The sequence below is a fragment of the Antedon bifida genome, chromosome 2 (genome assembly GCF_963402885.1).
Source record: "Antedon bifida chromosome 2, ecAntBifi1.1, whole genome shotgun sequence".
In the NCBI taxonomy this organism is placed as follows: domain Eukaryota; kingdom Metazoa; phylum Echinodermata; class Crinoidea; order Comatulida; family Antedonidae; genus Antedon; species Antedon bifida.
Window position 1 is genome coordinate 1,736,739 of NC_136227.1, and position 23,038 is coordinate 1,759,776.

General features: G+C 31.3%; 1 protein-coding gene across 1 annotated transcript; it reads left to right on the top strand.

The window, feature by feature from the left end:
* Positions 1–22,983, top strand: LOC144858937 (plexin domain-containing protein 2-like). Its single transcript, XM_078715092.1, has 14 exons — positions 1–98; positions 5,200–5,310; positions 6,928–7,043; positions 10,157–10,288; positions 10,716–10,785; positions 11,464–11,586; positions 12,352–12,405; positions 12,752–12,816; positions 17,869–18,058; positions 18,947–19,089; positions 19,455–19,548; positions 20,232–20,342; positions 20,820–21,007; positions 21,922–22,983. Exons 2-14 carry the CDS (start codon positions 5,235–5,237, stop codon positions 22,003–22,005), a joined length of 1,446 nt encoding a protein of 481 aa, XP_078571218.1. The 5' UTR covers positions 1–98; positions 5,200–5,234; the 3' UTR covers positions 22,006–22,983.
* Positions 22,984–23,038: the final 55 nt, after the last annotated feature.

A 23,038-nucleotide genomic window follows, 5' to 3' on the forward strand; every position in this document is an offset into this window, starting at 1 on the left:
TGATACCGTGGATTCCGATCCGATTGTGTGTGTGGTCGGTGTGTGTGAGAGAGAACAGCCTACCTAACTAACTAGGCCTAGCGTTGTGAAGTCAATTGGTAAGAACATTATTGTTTTATTATATAATATAGTGTGTTTCTATTTCAATTAATCACTAAGACCTGGTAGCGACACGAGCGATATGAGTAGGCCTAGCTAGGTTTACTGGTTTTGTAGGCCTACCTAGGCCTAGGCCTCCTACTCAGTCTAGGGGCCTAGGCTAGATTAGATAGAGGCCTACTGCGGCGTAGGCCTGTTGGCAATGGCATGCTTGGTAGGTAGTATTTAGGGTATAGCCTAGGTAGACTTAGAATTTTTTTTAATACCCCATTCATGGCCTAGCATTTAGTATTATCAGTCCTGGCAAATGTAATTTATAGATAAAAATTTGTCATGTTTTTAATGTATGCCTACAAAAATATTTACCGGTACATTTTAAAACACCCTTGCATGAAAAACTTTTGTTTTGATGCTGTGAAATTGCTGATTCAAGCAAGGATAAATAAAATGAAAAAAAAACTTGATGAATTTTTAACTTTCTTCTCATAGCTTATTGGTCGTTCATATACTATTCAAATTAATATTAAACATAGCTTGCAATATACTGAATTAATTTAATGACGTCCTTGTGTTTGACGATAACCTACATCTTTCATATCAAATTAAGCACAATGAAATTAAATTTGTATGCTAAATAGAAAGTGTTGCCATAAGAAGATAGTAAATTACTTACTACATTAACTACTCCAGTATCAGTAGAATGGGCTACCCTATAAAAGGATAACTCCTGGATAACCCATTCTAAACATCGAACCAAGGTCTCAGGTTCAAATTGTTTATACCTTGACATATACCCTACCTTCTTTGTAATTTTAGACTTACTTTCATTTTCTAGACAAGTGCTGTTGTTTGATTTATAAATTGCAATTCATCATGCGTTCTGATATTCAATTACACCTCCTCATAAAAATGCATTTATTCTTTGGCACTTAAACTCCATTCACAGATAGCCGTATGCTTGCAATCATTTTATATGTGTTTACTATAATTTTATTTCCCTTTCTTTAGTTTTCTTAAAAATGTAATGTGTATATTACGAATGTTATTAAAAAAGTTGAGGCCATTACAAAAAAATCTGCAAAAAAATAAATAAATAAAATCTGCCGTCAATACCTTTGATTAAAAAACAAATTTTCTTTTTTTTTCTGTGTGTACAGTACTGTAGTATGAATCAGTATACCCTTTTAATTGCATGACAGACCCTACCTAATGACTGTACATTACTTACTTAAATGATTGTGACATGAAAACAAAACATTTGATATTCTTGAACTTCAAATAATAATGATTTCCTAATGAGTTTTACCTTCAGATGTGTGAAACTACTTTAAAAGTTGAATAAAGTTTAAAATGAGTAGATCGTTGCCAAGCAAATTAGGCATACTGTAAGATAAATAATTCTATGGAAAAAGTCTATAAAGCTCTGTCTACAAACACTATCAAACATTATGTGACAAAAAAAGTGTGAGGTGCCCAGAAATATGGTAAAAACTAGTGATATGCTTAAATATGGTAGTGATATGACATCATCAAGTCCATGGGCATATCACATTTTTTGTCACATAATGTTTGATAGTGTAGACAGAGCTTTAGAGACTTTTAATGGCTAATAATTGTATTGATGGTGTATTTTGTATTGTAACACAAACAAAATACAAAACAAAAAGAGTTTCATTCATTTTTAATTTTGTTAAATCCTATATAACAATAGTAACAATACATACAGTAATGATTACAATCAACCAAATAGATACAGTGGAGAACCTCTCTTATGGACATCCCCTATTCAGGGAACACCTCTATTAAAGGACTACTTGACCGAGGACCATATTTTAACAAAGTATTAGAGATGTACATGAGTGCGTGCGGCGATATCCTTAATCTCGCGATTGTTCTGAAATCATATGTACATCCTAATACATTATAAAAATATGGTCCTCGGTCAAGTTGTCAAGGGACACTTTGTTGGGAATGTGTCTCCTGAATATTAATAATAAGGGTTCTACTATTTTTTTTTGTATTGATCTAGATTTTGAATGAGTGTCATAATAGTCTACTGCAGTGTGATGCATTTCCTATTTGAATACAATTCACTGTTCTTTGCCAACTTAACTTTAGTACATACTCAGTGTTGCCAACTTCGCTTGAGCACATACTCTGTGTTTGCCAATTTCAATGTTGCCAATGTATCTATCATCATTATAATATAATATACTTTCAACTTGAACTGAAAGCAAATTTATTGTTATAGGTTATATATCTTTTTGTTAAAACATTGTTCTAGATAAAAACACAGATACATTTGACTATGAGGAAGTACTTTTTAGTTTCCTTTTATTTCCATTAGTAATACCAACAATATAAAATATTTATTATAAGCCTACTTTAGACTTATTGTGTAAACAACCACAAAAACGTTTACAGTATATACAATCTATCAAAATGCAGGTTATATCATCAAACGGCTAATGCACTTTTTGTGCAGCAGAACCATGTCCCAAAACTTTTGTGTGGTAGAGAGGAAGATTTTATTCATGGAATTTGTACAGATATTACAATTACAAACAGATACACACACATTTATTCTAAATTATAATTTGCTTTTAATTATTCTAGCCAAAGTTTAACAGCAATTATATATATTGAATTTCTTCGAAAATTAATTGATGTACTTTAATTGAAAGTACTGATTTATGATTTAATTTGAAACATGTGTTCATTTTGATAATTAATATAAACACTAGATTTCATAACCAATTACTGGCTGACATTAACATCTATGTTATAGAAGGGGAAGTGCATTTTACAATAAAAACATAACATTTTATATCAAAGTTTGGAAATAGGCCAAAATATCCAAATTTCAAACAAATTTGAAAGTAAAAAAAAAGTTACATTTTGCAAACGTACAGTAGTCTATTTAAAAACAAATTGCTATACTGTAGCTAATTTCTTTTATTTATCTGTCCATGACTTGATTATGGAATGGGGGCCAAGTGAAGTTTGTGAACTAACACTCTGATATGACATACAGAGTTGTTAATGATCGCACCGCAAGACCCCGTAGCCTTGAGGTTATTTTCTGTATCGTAATTAACCCCGATCTCTCATCCTTTTTATCTCTGTAAAAAGAAAATGATTATTGACAAAATTAGCACACACTAAATGTGAGTAAGTTGAGAAGGATGCTTAATGTGATCATGGATAGTGGATGAAAATGCAGCGAAGAACTACTTGATTTCAATTGTTTAAACAATGATTAATGTTTAACTACTGTATATAAAATAACTCTGTCTACACTGTCACAGTGTCAAACTAGTTTGACAAAAAAAGTGTGATGTACCTAAGGTAGTGATATGCCCAAATATGGTAGTGATATTCCCAAATATGGTAGTGATATGCCCAAATATGGTAGTGATATGCCCAAATATGGTAGTGATATGCCCAAATATGGTAGTGATATGCCCAAATTATATGGTAGTGATATGACATCATCCATTCCAATATGGGCACATAACATTTTTTTTTCACATAAAGTTTGATTGTATTGACAGAGCTTAAGAAGAGTCTGCTATTTCCAAGGTTTCCTAGTTTAAATACTTCATCCATAACACTTTTATGTCAAAATTACTATTATAATATAATGTAATAGAAAAAAAAGATTATAATCTTTCTAATTTAATACGTTATTAAACTGCAATAAATACGTAGTTATCATTATTAATAATACAGTTTAATGATAATTTCTTTGATTTGTTGTACTGTATCCTGTTTGAAAAAGTTCATGATTAACAAGGCCAGTATGTAACCAATACTATAGGAAATGGCACCATCACTGTGATATAGGAAACTATGCACATTGTAGCAACAACCCTGGTAGTGATGCATCATGTAATACTGACCTAGCAATAGCCTGGTACCATGATGTACTATCAGAACATGCTTACACACTGACTGGCTAGCACATTGTAGGAAATGATCATACAGGCCCAAATCTTATTGGTCGAATTCAATGATCTTAATTTTTCTTATTGGAATTAATGGTTATTGCACGCCTCAGTGATCATGTTCGTTCATGCATGGAATTATGACTGGTATTTAAAAATGAGCTTATTGATTAATCACAGTAAGATTACCATTGGAATTGTAAGTAATGTCCCAATTTTTCCTGGTATAAATGTTAAAGACCCCTTCCCTGCAATTTTGGACGTTTTTTGGAAAATAATACATATATATCACTTTAAAAACATTAAACCATGTCATTTCTTGTCTTAAATGTACGTTTTATGGTAAATTATGATAAAAAGTGAGAAACAATGCACTACCTAAGTAGCTCGCGGCGATCGACCTCTCGTGGACGGTCTTAGGCCTAGCCTAGCTAGGCTTAGTTTTGTAGGCCTAGCTGGTAAACATCGGTAACGTACGAACATCGTACGCGAGCTATATACCTAGCCTGATGTTGTATAGTTGCTGCATTAATTGTCTTTCTATTTTTGCCAGACTCCGTTGATACAAATTGGGGAAAACCCGGTATTTTCGCTGAAAAGTTAGGAGTCTTCCATTTGTTTTGGCCTCACGATCGATCGAAAAGTGGGCGAATTACAGGTGAAAAACAAAAATATCAATCCGCGCGCAATGCATTTTGGGATTTATAGCGGGCCGCTATAATTATTAGAATCGACTTATTTTTCACATTTTTAACCGTTTAAAGACGAAAAAAGTTATCGCAATAGGACCATATAGTATTATTTTTACATTAAATATAGTTTGTGATCTTAAATTAGATCTAAAAAACGTAGGGAATGGGGCTTTAATTATTCAAATAACTACTGATTTTGGTTTACCAGATTTTCTTTGCGTAAAGTAGGGCTGAAAGTGTATTTTCGTTAAAGTAGCGAGTTTTTATGTGATTTTAAAACATAGAGACAATATGGTTTGTACAAATGGAATATTTGCTGACTATATTTATATATGTATCAGAATTTAATTAAGGTTGACTGCCATCTTTTCAATTTGAATTCTGTAATTGTGTTTATTCACAGTTGAAATGTCAGATGGTTTATACGTGATTAACGTAAGTAATGATATTGTATTTTTCAGGTGATGCCTTAAGCTTCTCATTGTATCTTGTAGTCATGGCGTTTGATTTAGTATTTTGGTCATCTCTCTTCTTTTTTTCTTTCTCTTGTTGTTCAGCTTTAAGTAATGAAGGTGAGTACATATTTCCCTGCTTAATATTTCTCTTGCTTAATAATTAAGTATGCAGTTGATATTAGATCTGTCTGTTTTATTCATCCTACAAAGTTATTATGTAAGATTTGAGCCTTATTCATGTAATATTCTGTCCTCAGTTATACAGTATTCTAACCAAAAACATGAAAATGAGGATTATTAATATCATACTTTGATTTTTGGCCATTTTGCAATGACTTCATTACTCACTTCTGTAGAATAAAAACAAACTATTAACTATTCATTTCATTTAATACACAAAAAGACATTTTTTTAAAAACCTACTGTTTCACAGAAATTGTGACTATATTTTACTTAAATATATTTTTAAAAATTAAATAATTTTTTATGTTGAATGTGGAAGATCTTAAAATGAAATTCTTAAATTTCAACATATCATTCAATGACATCATTCGTTCTTAACATTTCTAATTGTGTATTTCCGTGAAATATTGTGCAATAAAGTCAACCTGACTCTATAACCTTTGTTTTCAACTTCTCCTAAGAGTTTCCTCATTAGCATTCACCTGTATAATATAATAAAGTATAACCTGTTCCACCTGTATGTAACACATGCTATGTGTCCTGCTAATAAGACACTTCCATTTCAGTTTCTCCTTCCGGTGGGAACACTCTGGCACTCAGTTTCTCCATCCGGTGGGAACACTCCGGCACTCCGGCACTCAGTTTCTCCATCCGGTGGGAAAACTCTGGGCACTCAGTGTTCCCATCCTGTAGAACACTTTCCCCCTCATGCACACTTTTCACCTCAGGTTGGCCAGATCAGTTATTAAATAAAACTGAAACAAAAGTTACTCTCATTGTACATTGTTACATAATTATGCGACTATTGCTTTCGATTGATTTCTGTGAATTGGTTTATCGTGACGATCCTATTAATACACAATGACCAATCATTGTCTAGACAACATTACTGTACAACATTCACTTTATACTTCTTAATACTTTTACATTTGACTTATTTCACATATTTTACACTTAATGTCTTATTATTTTACAGGTACATTATTCCTTGAAACATACTGTACCCCAGGAATCATACCCATCTTCCTAATACTTCTGAACATTTGAACATACTACTTTACATTTGAATTTCATACATATTTTTTACACCAAATTTTTTTTGTGAATTATTTTACAGGTACATTTTATTCTTTTAAAGGTCAGGTGCAGGCATGAATTTTAAATATATCTGGTTAATTGTACATAAATCAAATATTTGTAACAGAAATCAAGACGAAAAAACATGAATTTCCATTAAAATGGTCAAATACGAAACTTGGCAAAATTCTGCTATAAAAACCAGGAAGAATTTTTTCATTAGTTAGGTAGTTTAACCTAAAGTAATAACATGTTTAGTGACTCCCTAGAAGGTGAAAAAAGTAACACAAATAAAATCCCAAAAATTATGAAACATTGGGGAAACTATAGATAATTATAATATAATTATTAATTAATAATTATTGGAATGTATGATCAACAGACATTTTTGCCCGTACCTTTAAACATACCCAAGAATCATACCCATCTTTTTCTAACCATTCATTAATGTTATTATTTTTATTGTTTGTACAGATGCATATAAGATAGACGAAAGCATTTCACTGAATGAGCAGATGGAGTTAAATGATATTCATTCTCAAACAAGAAGAAGTACATCGTCTGAAATTGTACAAAATCAAACTGTTATTGTAAGTAGTTACTATTCTTGTAGCCGTCTTCTTCTGAAGACACATGGCCGTCATTGATGGATACTTAGTATCAGTTGACTGGTGCTGGTGTACTCCAGATCTACATTTATACCATGCTATATAAAAACCATTCAATCCATTGTATTTACATTTTTACTGATTTTGTACACACAGTACTTTCTACTTTTTTTTCCATGGAACGAATACAGTTGATTTAATTTGGTTTGAATCATGGCGTACTCAGCTTGTGATTGCCATACTTGGATCGGATAACTGACCCATGATAAAAGTATCTTTATTTTACCATTTGTGATATTTTTAAGTTATTTCAACCATGTAAAAAACATATTATAAGCTTGATGACCCTACAACATTTTGATAAAAAAAGACAATTCTACTGGGTACCTCCAAGCAGGTATCATGTTTTTCTATCAAGGCTAGCTAGAAAATTAACTGGTAATAAGTGGCTGCTGGTAGAAGATACCTTGCTATAATAAATTATTATAATTACAATAAAATTTCTGATTTTTCTAATCATCTTTGAGTTTGTTGAACTCATATTTAGTTCCGTGAATAAATGTTTAAAAATAAAATATTTTGTGTGTTATTAAGAAAACGAACACACCTACCAACTTCCTTCTTGTTGTTTACATTTTCTACATGCGGAAAGAATATGAATTAAAGGCGTTGTCGTTTGTATCCTGTTATTACAATGGGCCATTAGTAGTTTGAGTAGGCATATTTTCTACTCACTTAAAATTCTCAATCAATCATCGACATTTTTATTCCATAGTCAAAATAATAAAAATAAATTAAAAAACAAATAAATAAATAAAAAAAATAAAAAAATTAATAAAAATTTTTTTTTAAAAGAAGGGGGAAAAAATGGAGCATAACATTGATAAAAAAGTGTGATGTGCCCAAATATGGTAGTGATATGACATACATACATGGTGTATGTACGGCAAACCTATTTTAAAATCTCAATATTCAATCTTAAAGACCTTAAAATGATAATATAAATGATATACTATTAGTGTGTATGTTTCAGCATGATAGGTGTGTGTAATTCATCCAATTTATTAATTAATAATAACAATCATTTCCATCCTGTTTTAGGTGTTTGCGTTTGAGTGTAAGGAAATGAGAAAGCTTTCTTAGAATGTTACTACTATAGTAGCGTAATTTAAAATGTCACAGCTATCATTAAATTATGTGACAATTTTGCTCCCTAGTTTATCTTTCATCCTCATCTTAAAGATATATTGTCCCCCTAAAAAATAATTTTTTAAATTATTTTTTTTTGAATATGCCATTTTAATATCACATAATAGTTATTCACTATGACCAAAAAAAAACATTTTCCACCAAAAAATTGTAATTTAAAGCAAAATATACCTAAATTGTCTGGAAGACAATGGTTTTTGGTTGAAATTAACCATTTCTTTTGTCTTTTTATAAGTGAAATAATTATTTTTGATGATTTTTCTTCTACAGAAGTGAATAACTTTACTAAAACTGTGAAATTGCCTATTCAAAATCTGATTTATTAATCTTTATTTTTTCATGTTTCTGGGGGACAATACATCTTTAAGCTCTGTCTACACTATCAAACTAGTTTGACAAAAAAAGTGATATGCTCAAATATGGTAGTGATATCATCATGTCCATATATGGACACATCACATTTTTTTGTCACATAAAGTTTGATAGTGTGGACAGAGCTTTAGTAGAAAATATCCTTTTGATGATGTTGCATAAAATTAATTATCAATTATTTTATTAAAAAAAGTATGACATTTATATATTGTTTTATCAAAAAAATTAAGTCTGTACAATTTCAATAATTTCCTTATAGGGTCAAATGTATACATTAGTGCTTATAAATAATTCCTAAAAGCTCCCGAACCATTTTTGAATAATTATATATACAGTAGAAGTAAACAACATGTGTTACTTCCAAAGGTGTTTTTGCTATTTTCTTTTTAGCCAGTCTACGATATGATCGAGTCTTATTTATAATTGATAATTTTTTATTGAATGTACTTTGAGTTCAAACTATAAACAATAAATGTTTTTTTTTTTTTTTATCCTTCCAAATTATAACTAATCCCAGATTGAATGTTTTTTTTAAAATTATGTCAAAGGAAATTGATAGTTTAGTGATATTGACCTTATAATATACAGCTTATTGACCTATTATTGCTGACCTAGGCCTTGTCAGGTCACTGATTCTATTCTGAAAAGGACATTTGAATCCCCTCATTTTTAACGTTCGGTCATTGTGTATGCTTGCTAAATTCCAAATTCTAGTTATGAAGCTATACCTTATAAAGCTATGTCTGCACTATCAAAAACTAGTTTGACAAAAAAATGATGTGCCCAAATATGGCAGTGATATGCACAAATATGGTAGTGATATGACATCATCATGTCCATATATCACCACATCACATTTTTTTGTCGCATCAAGTTTGATAGTGTAGACAGAGCTTAAGAATACATTTATGGTTTTGTTGAACTATCAGCATCCAGATAACTGCCCACATGTTACACTATCTATTCCAAATGACCTATTAAGAAACTAAAGAAGATGTTTAACTTGATATGTATGACAATGTTATAGCGGAGAGGTTGTTTCAACTCCCTGTTTATAGTAGCAATTTATAATATCCAAATTCTGTAATTAAAACTGTAAAATGAACCCAAGACCGCCTATCCAGTATTGGGATTATTCCAATTATTAAAAACTTTGAAGACGTGATAGTATTTGAATATGAAGTGTAAAATACTTGGTTGTACATGTAGTCACGTTGGAACAGGTATAGATACACACCCCTAGGCATAAAATACCAAATATGATTAAGTAAACTATAGCTTTTCCATTTAAAAACCAGTTTTGGGTACTAATTATTTCAGTTTTTCAGCAACAAAAATATTTTTTTATCTTAAATTTGTCATGGGTCTTATGTTTGCTTCTAAGATTGTTGAAATGATTAATAATAATATGGTAATAATATATCTTTAAAAAAAAATTAACATAATTATGTTAAGTTTGGTTTTTGCTACTTTTGTTTTATACCTAAGTAAATTTATTATCTTTATTTTTCTAGGATGATCATAACTATTACATATCACATTTTATTCCTGAACCATCAGAAGCTATGTCATATTGGGTCGATTTTGACCTCTTGAATCAACCAATCACACCTCAGCAACTGGCAACCAATCACAGACAGGCTGTCGTAAGTATAGCTATATGTTTCTATATTTCTCTATTTAAGGACCACTTTTTTTAGATGTATTTGTAATTTTTCTTTTTTTAATTGAAACGGTCATAATATTAAGAATATAATTTCTTGTTTGTCAGTTTGTGTATTGGAATTATTTGATTTGATTTAGTTTATTACAAAGAGTTCAAAGTCCAAACAGTAAAGTACAAACTTATGCTGTTTTATGATCAAAGAGTCCTTTTCACTGTCTGTTCTTAGAATTATCTTTCTCAATATGCCATCATATGTTAGAAAAACAATCTTAACTAACTAATAGAACAGAGGCGTTATTGCATATATCAATTGACTGAGGAATCCTGGAGCCTGGTCAGGCTTGATCTCGCAAATTGAAAATATTAGTTAATTATTATTCTAAACTTTAACTTTATTTTGTCTTCAGCCTGCTCGGTTAACTTTTAGCTTTCCGTTTTACGGACATATGGTTAAGAACGTGCTAATCACGACAGGAGGTAAGAACAATTGTGATGACCCGTTTACTTTTGCGAGTAATTTTTTTCGCTTTTATTTAGTCTGAGCGATTGTCGTGTAAAGACATTATTTTCAAATGGTTCTAAATTTCACGATCATTATACGGTTTTAATGAAAATCGGAAGTGTTTATAAATATTTAAAGGTTACAGAATTTGTGTATGCAGAAATTTATTATACCTTAAAGGTCGTTTGATTCTTATTTCATTGAATTAAATTATTATCAATTATTATTCTCATGAGTAAAATGATGACACCTTTCCTACCGCATTAAATAATTTGGAATTACTTGATAGATCTTCTAGTTAGGAATGAATTATTATCTTATAATATCATTTCTTATTTTACAATCATTAAATTATCATCATTATTCAATTTTATTTTATTTCGGAACAAGTCAACAACATATCAACAATACAAATAATTTGTTTCCAAAAAGATTTGAATACAAACTAAACAAGGTGTGAAAAGATCTGTAAAAAGAGACTATTATGCAATATAGTAATTGGGTCCGTTTTCTATATAACTTTTCTCTATCTATTGAATTATCTCTCTGTAATCGTCATTATTACTATCATAAGGAACTTGTCTAAAATTGCAAAAGTTCAATATTGTCATTATTCATTGTTATTATTAATAATTGTTTTCTGTATTTTGAAGGGTTTGTGTACATAGGTGACTATTACCACAAGTATTTAGCAGCAACACAATACATCGCTCCACTGATGGCGAACTTTGACCCGAGTATTCACACAGATTCTATGATACGTTATGGTGACAATGGTGAGGTTGAATCCTGCGTTTCTTAATTTTATTTCTAAAAATTCATATTTTCTATGAATCATCATCTCTCCCTTGCAAATATGCAAATTTTAATAGCAAATTTCATTATAGTCTTACCTAATAGACATCACTTTACAGCGTTTTAAAATGAATGAGATTTTTTTGCAATTTCATAGCGTAGCAACAAGCTAGAACAGAAACCGTATTAGCGATTGTTTCGTTATTAACACAAGTTCAGCAAATTATTCCTCCTCCCAATAGAGCCATAAAGATCTCAGCTTACTGTAAAACCACCAAGCATGAATGTTTTAAATACAATGTATTTACTACTAGTATATTACGGTTTTTTAATAGCAATTTGGACGAATGTAAAATGGCATTTAATAGGTTTATTAAATAGAGTAGGTGGAGCTACTAAATCCACACAGTGTGTCTGTGCTGATATGTTGAAGATTTTATTGAATAATTCTCTTGTCCAAGGCATTAAATGTAACTATTTCAGGATTAAATGAGTGTATATGCAATGTGTTAAGTTCTGTCTACACTATTAAACATTATGTGACAAGAAAATGTGATGTGCCCATATATGGACATGATGATGTCATATCACTACCATATTTGAGCACATCACACTATTTTTTGCCAAACTAGTTTGATAGTGTAAACAGAGCTTTATGTCACTTTTCTGTTTGCTTTTTCACTGGTTTTTATGGATTTCAAATAATTTTTTAATTTTTATAATGGATGATGTTATTAATATTACAGGTACGCGGTTTACGGTTGAGTGGAACCAAGTTCACCTGAAAGATAGGCCAGGAGGTCAGTAGGTCAAAGCTGGTTGTGTTATATTCTTTCTGTAACATTAACAAGTACTACATAATATTTATGTATGCATAAAGCTATTAATAAATAGTTTCTGTTTCAACAGAAGAGCTGTAAACATTAATTGGTGACTGTTTTCTACTTCACCTTATCATAATGTTTGATTAATATTTGTACTTTTATAGTACAAGAGGGATCACATGGTTTTGATTTTCATGGTTTTTTTTAGGAAATTTGAAATTTGACATAATTTTCCTTTATTTTGTTAATATTTCATAACTGGTTATTGAACGCTAGAACACTGTTGACAAATAAACCAAAACATATTTATTTTATTTTTTAGTTGGAAATTTCACATTTCAAGTGTCGTTACTGAGTGATGGAAGAATCATCTTTGTTTACAGGAAGGCAAGTTTAATTTAAAATGTATTTCCTTATTAAAAAAAAATAGTAAAAAAACGATAGCAATAAGTTATTAATGTCATACAATGAAAACATAAAAATATTTTAAAGATTACATCCAAATGAAATTGACATTAAAAAATACAATATTAAATTATCAAAGATTGCACATTTATTTACTTAATTTGATCCGCTTGGATGCCAGGTTTGTGGTCTGAAGGGTGTGGGTTCTAGTCGCACCTATATTCAACTTTTTACACACATTCTAAAAATTAATATTTGTACATCCTCTAAAGCTCTATCTACACTATCAAACTAGTTTGCCAAAAAAGTGTGATGTGCCCAAATATGGTAGTGATATTTCCAAATATGGTAATAATATGACATTATCATGTCCATATATGGATTGTTGTCACATAAAGTTTGATGGTGTAGATGAGGCTTTACATTTACATAAATATCAAACAGTTATGCTTGATATATACAGTAACATGACACAAAAACTAGAAAATCCAAAATTATAAACATAAACTCCCAAAACATTATGTATGAAAACAGTGAATGGCATGATACTATCCAATTTATAATGTACAATATTAGCATTTAGTATCCCAGTTGACTGTTGGTCTATCATTAGTCATACAAATGTACTGTGTCTATTAGTAATCATTTATTCTGGGTAGAATTGACTTCATCTGGCAGAACCGCACTTCCTGTTTTCCCCTCCCCCTAAAGCCCCTTCATCATATCTGCTATCAATCATTATCAAATTAATAAGTTGGAAACTGAAATCTCTACATGCTTTTATACCAATATTCTAGTTGTAATCACGAACGCGATGATCTGGGCTTGTTATGATAATGTGATTTGGCTTATTGGGCTTATCTTTGAATGATCTGTGCTTGTTATGATAATGTGACTTGGATTACTGGGCTTATGTTTGAAGATGAGGATTACACTCCACTCGTTAAAATTGTAATTGTTTGAAATGTCAGATGAATAGCTTTCCTGCAACCTACAGTTTGTTAACTTTATTTCCGAATAGTGTTTCTATTATTGCTACTAAAAGTATTAGAACAATTTTTTAGGAATTTGTTGTGGATATTTTGGATTTGTGGAACAGCTCCCTTAGAAATAATGTTCTCACTTTCCAGAGTTCATTTTTGTGGGTTACAAATTAAATGTACTTAATTTTTTTTCATCCAACCAATTTAGATATATTAAGTATGATGACACTTTCATATTTTAAAATCATATATTCATTATCATTCCTCTTACAAAATGACAAGATCTATGTTACTAGCATAGGAACGGTGTCTCTGAAACTGTATTCTTTTGGGACCAATTTTCCTTCCTTGGGTTATATGATTACTTCCCTTGTTAACCCTTCAGAATTAGGCAATTATCATTTACTCAAAATTTTTTAAAAATAATTTTCGCATATACTTAAATTTGATTCAGTACTTGCTCCTACAAAACATTGAAACATACTTAGTATTAAAGTGAGCATCCGCTAAAATTGACATTAAGTAAATGCTAAAAATATTCATCATCATCATCTTAGGTCATATTTAAATATAGTGGCTCTTGAGGAAACTGTCCCGGTCAAGTTCCATACAGTAGGTCATTTTCACAGAATGACCGGTACACAAACTTTCTCAAGTTCCTGTTTGATCACGTTACAGTGAATACTGATTTAAGTAAAAATGTTAAAAGAACATACTGTAATCTATCATGGTCCAGTCACACTTACATTTACCAGTGGAGCACACGATCATTTCCCCCTGGGTCATCACAGCATACATTCACCAGTTTATCACATAATCATCTCCCCTGGGTCATCGTAACTTAGATTCCCTTTCCTGGTAAAGTGTTCTGATTCATAAACTATGCTAAAATTAAGAAATCTGTGAGTTGGGTGGTTTGTTTTTGCGACACTTCCAGCTGATAGTCTTTAATGTGTCGCGTTAATGTTATGACGATAGTGTTTCTATGTCATGCTGAATTTAGGAAAAAAATAGTGTCGTTAATTTGTAATGTAACCTGTTTTGATTTATGTAAATGAACAACTCCCAGATTAACATAATGAATGATTTGTATCTAGGTGAATTATATATATGATTTTGTTATTTGTCAATGTCACAAAAAAAACAACAGTTAACAAAATGTATTTGTTGTTGTTTGATAATATTAAACACTTGTTCTCTCCGTCCGTCAAATCCATCTATACTGTATTTAAATGAATTTGATAATAATATACTGTATGACCAAGCATAATCATCCTCACATACTGTACAACCCCCAACTCCTAATTTAGGCTAAATCTAGACACAATAGTTTTATAAATTCCATTGTTATTGCAATTCACGTATTACCTCACCCCTAATTTAATGCCATACCCACACGTCCTGGGACTATTACATGGTCATAGACTCATTTATAGTAAATATATGCTAAATCATGGGTATACAGTATGACTTTATTAAATTAATGCAGAGATATTTGAAAATCTAAATTGAAAATAGATCGCATCCTAATGCAGTACCACAGACTAAATTACCACAATTTAGCTGAGTTTGACAGAAAGCCACACTTAACACCATCAACTACAACATTCACATGACATGGATATCAAACCCAATGAGTCACGCAAGCCTGGGGTAACATAACTTGTAAAGTTTTTTGATTGAATCACTCATAAACTGCACAGGAAGTCACTGTTATGCTAAATATCAATATTGCTGAGGGATGACCACTTTAGGTTCAAACCACCGACAACATTGTATCGTCAACATCATATTTTAGTCATCTTTCGTTAAATATAAGTTCATAAAATATTTAATAGTTTTGTTGTAAGATTTTATACGCTGTTTTCATGCTTCTAAAACTCTGTCTACACTATCAAACTATCAAAGTGTGACGTGCCCAAAAATGGTAGTGATATGCCCAAATATGGTAGTGATATGACATCATCATGTCCATATATGGGTGCATCACCATGTCCACGGGCACATCACATTTTTTTGTCACATAAACTTTGATAGTGTAGACAAGGCGTAAGATTTTATACCTTGTTTTCATCCTTCAAATCCTTCAGTGTCACATTAAGTGGGTATGTTATCTTTTAGTGTCGTGTACAATCCATCCATTTAAAGCATGTCTCACTTTAAATGCCATTAACAATGTAAGTTGAAGCAGTAATTGACTGATAATAGCACAGTTATCACAAGCTGGGTAACAAAAGTACCATAATTTTTCATACTATTATCATTTTATAACAAAACGCCATATGCTAAACCTAGTTTATAAGAGTTCATGCATACTTAAATTGTAAAGCAGATATCATTCTGGCTTTGTATTACTAAATTATTATTATTCTTGATATTTATTATTATATTAGTATAGAAACAAGCTTTAAAAAAAATGTTATAAACATGTACAGTAAGTAACTTGCTAATTATATGATGGATAAGTCGTGCTTAAAATAAGTCTCATTTTAAGTTTAAAGAGTGCACTAGGTAAGACTGAACCCTGCACCTTGGAATTTGAAAAGCAAAATTTGGATTTCAAATTGAATCCACACAGTACAGTAGAAAGATATAGTACTATTTGTAGTATTTAAAGATAATCCCATAGTTACCTCATTTATGTGTGGGATTTACTAGGACAAACTGTGTTAAAGCTCTGTCTACATTATCAAACTACAGTAGTTTGACAAAAAAAGTGTGATGTGCCCAAATATGGTAGTGGTATGACATCATCATGTCCATATAGGGGCACATCATATTTTTTGTCACATAAAGTTTGATAGTGTAGACAGAGCTTTAATCTAAAAATAATATAAGATAACCAAATTGACTGGACATAACATCCTTGTGAACTGGGTTTAATAGAGTATGCTTAAAAACTACCTGTTGCTTAATTACGGATTTCCCAATGGAAATACATTGATTCTATATCCTGCCTCCCTACAGTCATTTTACACTTATCTAACGTAATCCACTTAAAATGTTAACCACAAGATGAGAAGCTATAATATTACACATCAATGGCTTGGCGGTATGAATGCGATGTTGTAACAACATTTAAGTGCTAAGGAAAAATTTGTGAATCATAATTGACTTATTATTTGTAGTCCAGAACAGGAAAATTAAATTTCCTGAAGTAGAGAATTTCTTCCGAGGATAAAAAAAAAATATTTTTGCTAATGTTTTGTGCTGTGATTGTAGACCTATTGTATATTCCTTTTGATGTTTGTACTATAATATTATTCTCGCCACATGCACCTCCCAAACTGATTATAATACATGAGGGAAAAAATCAATAGAACATTGATTTGTACCGACTTATAAGTTTAGTTTTAGAATTTCTAAATATGTACATATTTCAAAGATGACACAACAGGTGTAAGTACCCAGGGGCCCAACAGTTTATAACTAAATTAGATGGTACATGGATGTTGGTTCAAAAGGCATTGTTTGTTCTTCCCTGGTGTTTTGAATGTATTGTCAAAACATTTTTGTTCAGTACTCTAGCTGTGGTGGTTTGAGTGGCGTTGCATACAGTATTATTTTTTTTTTCGATTATGAAAATGGGCACTCATGGACGAGAGAAGCCCTTGATCAATGTTAGGACCAATCAAGGTGCTTTAAACAGTCCTGTCTTTGTTTGTATCAAATCTGTTAGTGGCAGTAATTATCGCTGTTGGTTTCGATTGAATATAATATAAAAAAAATATATAATATAACAATCTTTGTGAGATTCTTTTTTTTTCAATTGTTATACCAGTCAAGGAGAAAATGGCAAGAGACTTCCTACTTTCTAGGAGTTATCAGATAGTATATATTGTTTTCATTCCATCTCATCTTTTATTTCGGAAAAAATAATACAGAGTACAAAATTCTCCATAGCTGAAGAACCAATTAGTGTCTACAGCTCTTAACTCACTTTGTAACATGATCACAGCCATTTACTCCCTAACTGATACATGACACACATAATATTTTTGTTTGCCTATATTTTTTGGAGAAATAAATAAATCTTCATTCTTTTTATCAGCTTGCTGTTTCAGGATCTGAGATCCCTTCAGAAAGCCATCCTGTAAAAGTTGGTATTACAGATGCTTACTATAACGATACGTCTATCAACTCATTCCTTAAGAGAAGAACGATCTATGAATATCACAGAGTGGACCTTAGTTTGCAGCAACTTAGAGAACAGACAGCGTTTCATCTAACACCTAAAAAAAGTATGATATTTTAAAAGTTTGTTATGCTTAAAGATGTATTGTCCCACAAAACATGAAAAATGAAGAATAACAAAATCCGACTTTTAATAGGTCATTTTGTAGTTTTAATAGTTATTAACTTCTTTCTATAGAAAAAAAAAATTTCACTTATAAAAAGACAAAATAAACGGTTTGAGTATTTTTTGCTTTAAATTACATTTTTTCTGGTAAATAATTTTTTTTTTGGATCCAGTTTTTGGTCAAAGTGAATAACTATTATGCGACATTAAAATGGCATATTCAATAAAAAATGTAAAAAAATGATTTTTTCAGGGGGCAATATATCTTTAAATACCTCTTTGTATAAACCAAAAAGGCATTGACAAAATATGCATGGAAAAAATACATTACTTACTTACTTACTTACTTAGTTCAGGACATACCCAAACTTATATAACTAGATTCCTCCATAACTTTCTGCCATTGTGACGGCCATCTCTCTGCGTACCACCAGTATCCGTCTCTAGTACATCAATGTATGTGATTGCTGGCCTTCCTTGTCCTGACATTTGCTGGACACTGTCTTCTCAATAAAGAAGAAATCATTGCAGATGTTCTGATGTGGCAGCCAAAACATGGGCTTGCAAAAATACATTAAACAACATTAAAACCAACTTCCTCCCAGCCAAGTGCCCGGAGGGAAAAGCAAGAAAAGAAAAATATTGGGAAGCTCCTGATGTCAAAATTTCTTGCTAGGGAGAGTGGGTGGGAAATTATGGAATAATTTAAAACACATGTGTGATGTGTCTCGCGTTTATAGCAAGAAGATCTATTGATTGCCAAAACCAATTGGCAAGCCAACCTATGTTTATTATGTATCTAATTTGTAAATAATTGTATTTTTAACAGCTTGTAATATGTATGACACATGTGAGGCATGTGCAGAATCTAATATTAACTTCAGCTGCACGTGGTGCGAGGCGGTGAAACGATGCTCTAATGGGTTTGACCGTTTTCGGCAAGAATGGTACAGTAATAAATGTTATAAAGATGTAAGTAGGAATAGGTTTTTGAAGTACAACACCATTTTAAAGCTCTGTCTACACTATCAAACTAGTTTGAAAAAAACAAGTGTGATGTGCCCAAATATGGTAGTGATATGCCTAAATTTGGTACTGATATGACACACATTTTGTTGTCACATAAAGTTTGGTAGTGTAAACAGAGCCTTAGACTTTTCAGTAAATATTTTAATTTAAAATACCTGCCGAAGGAGCAGCAGTATGTACATATATTTAAAAATACAGAGCCTAAAATGTTTGAAATATTAAAATTATACAAATACAAATTTACAAATAAGACAAATTCCATATTCAAAACAATGTGTTTTATTTTGTTAATTTTTTTATTGTTGTAGACAAACTTCATTAACATGGTACATGAGTGCCCATCATCACAAAAGATGTCAACACCAGAGCCTATCAAGTCAACCAAGAAAAAGATGAGTAATAGTAAGAATATTCAATTGAAATAATAATAAATTGTGAGCTCGGACTCTTGGCTTACGAGCTTCATTGACTCTTTAGAAGTCCCAGACGTTTTTTGTCAAACAAGTAAATGAAAATGAAAAAACGCTTTCAAACTTTCCAGATCATATATTGCCAACCTCGCCAGAATGCAGTATTTTGCATTCACTAACATTCACTGTACTATACCACTTGAATATTATAATGGGATCGTACCCCTATTTTGACCTTACGGCTTGTTACATTGCTGTCAGCTGGCCTGCAAGTACACCTAGAAGGTTGCCCCTTTACAAAGCTCTATCTACACTATCAAACTAGTTTGACAAAAAAAGTGTGATGTGCCAAAATATGGTAATGATATGCCCAAATATGGTAGAGATATGACACCATCATGTCCATATATGGGTACATCACATTTTTTTGTCATATAAAGTTTGGAAATCGATTCTACGTTGATTCGTTGAAACCAATAGGGAGCTTTCGATATTCGAACCCAGCATAAATAAACGTTTAATAGTGTAGTGTTAAAATGAAAAAAATAAATGAATATTGAGAATTAAGACGGCCGTTCATATAAAAAATATTTTTTTCATAAAATATTTTTTGAAGGAGAGTACCAGTTGGATTAAACATACTTTTACTCACATTTTATTTCTCCTTTTTTGTAGTTTTAAGTTGCAATAACAACCTGTGCGCCAACAATGCCAAGTGTAAACAACTGGCAAATGATATTCTGTGCACATGCGCTGAAGGATACGTTGGAAAATATTGTGAAAAATGTAAGTTTTTTTTTCCTAATTCAATTCTGGCTTATTCAAAATAACATGGGATTTAACTAACCAAAACTCAAATCAAGATCAATCAAGTAAGAGAGATATTCAAACAAAATAATAATGTATTATCTATTATTTTATTAATTAATTTATTTATTTTGGTATATATAAAAAACATACAAAACAGCAGCACTTAAAGGCTGAAAACATTTGTTAACATATATATAACAAAAAATAAAACACATACAATTTATCGATGAAATACCTAACATGTCAGATTATCATATATCTGCCGACATGCAGTGGTTAGGGCATTCAATCCTGTAATTGAAAATTCACAAGCCAAAACTTTATCACGCAGATAAAACATTCTGATGGAAAATAAAAGAAATATCAAATCATATTTCTAGTTTATAAACTGACCTTGGATTGGACTGATGATTATGTTGTGCTAACTGTCATTCTCTTTTCATGTGTTATTAGTCAGCGGTCCTGTTAAGCAAGACTTATCGCACTATAAAAAGCAGGAGTCATCAACTGAAACGAGTCATCGTGCGGTGGGGATCTGGGCGATTGTCTTCATTCTCTTCACTTTAGTCTTTGCGTTTTCTGTGTGGGTAGTGTACGCATATAAACACCCAACGTCAAAGTCGGGTATTCTCCTTATAGAGGTATGATTTTAAAAATCTTTACATAGAACTAATGCAACATTTATAATATAGTGCTATTTTTTAATATCAGAGTGCTTTATTGCAAAATTTGCTTATCTTTACGGTAGCTTTATAATAAACATGCTTGCTTAGGAATTCCAGTTTGTTGGGTTTAATTCTCTGCTCATTAAAATTTGTCTTATGGTGAGAAAATGTGAGACCTATTTGTCAACTTACAATGATGTCTAAAACTCTGTCTACAATATCAAACTAGTTTGACAAAAAAAGTGTGATGTGCCCAAATATGATAGTGATATATATATCAACATGTCCATATATGGGCACATCACATTTTTTTGTCAAATAAAGTTTGATAGTGTAGACAGAGATTAACACAGTTATAATGATAGGGAGCTTGTGATTTTCGACAACCAAACTATGTCATGTTAGTTCATTGTGGAGATGTGTGTCTTCGCTCCTCCTGGTTTCTAGGTCCAGGCAACGACCGATGACACAGCGATTGACCTGATCTAGGTTGGTCATTGGTCCTCGGTCGTCTAAATCGAAAATTCTTTTTTTATTTATTTATTTTTTATTATATTTATTCCTCCAGAGAATACAATATATACAGCAAAACAAATAAATATAAACACGATATATATAAATATAAAATAGCTTTATTGAGGAGCTGATAGGAGGAAAGGAGGGCATACCAAGAAGGAACGGAGTTCCTGTACAATACATGTTTGGAAACAACAATAATAATGTATTTAATTGGTCACCAATGAATAAAAGTAGTGAGAATAGACACTCCATATTTCAGTAAAGATAGATACAAACAAAATAATGGTGAAACAAGCCATCATGAAAGTTTAATAAGAATAATAAATATTTAGTTCTATTCTAATCAATTTTGTTTGTTTGTACATTAACAGATCAGACATATGAAGTTTAGTTCACGTGAGTCGTCTGTCGGTGTCAAGTACCATCATCCTGATGAAGAGATAGATCACATCTGATTGCTATGGATATCCAACGACCCAAAAAAGCATTTAAAAAGTGCATTTTTTTGATTAATTTTCCTTTTTATAAGGCAGATATATTTCACTTTTAAAGTTCAGTCTACAATATCAAACTAGTTTGACAAAAAAAGTGTGATGTGCCCAAATATGGTAGTGATATGCCCAAATATGGTAGTGATATGACATCACCATCATGTCCATATATGGGCACATCACATTATCACATAAAGCTTGATAGTGTAGACAGAGCGTAAGAATTGATCGTGGAATAAGTTCAGTGAAAACCTAAATTATTTCAATTAAATTAAAACATATTACTCTGTTAAAAAGTAGTTAAGTAAGCAAGATAGCAATAATTGGTATATACTTGTACATTACTATAAATGTTGGTGTACTGTTCTTTGGATTTTACTGGTTACTGGGTACTAATTGTACAGTATTGCTTATTTCGTGCAGAAAGGAATTAATAGCCTCCATGTTTCAAGAAACTGAACTGAAAATATACAGTGTGTGAGCGTTTTATGGATCTAATCGTTATCCATACCGTGATTCAAAGTTTACAAATGTGTTTGGTTCGGTAACAACTAAACTCAAATATTGTTAAACATTTTGCTCAAATGTGAGTTGAGTTCAGTTAAGTTAAGCAAAGTTTCTTGTAGAAATTATGTCAACATAGTTGTCGACTTAAGCCCACCAATATTCCTGATAATCTGCACATTTCAAATGCCAAATTCTTCCCTATAAGGTTTAGTGTATTATTATTATATCGTGTGTATATAAAAGGGTATATGTATAGCAAAATCTTTTTTTTACCTCTTTGCAGTGTGCCTTGTATATTGTAAATCAAGCAAATAATCAGGTTTTGGGGTTAGACTTAGCACAATTAATAGTTTTGTGGTGATGAGGGAGGAGACAAAACTAGAGGAGAGATGAGTGCATGCATGTTTTATAAGGGGGCAGGGAGCAAAGAGTAGGGGGAGGGATAAAAGGGTTGGGCAAGGAAGCAAAGAGTATGGGGAAGAGGGGTAGG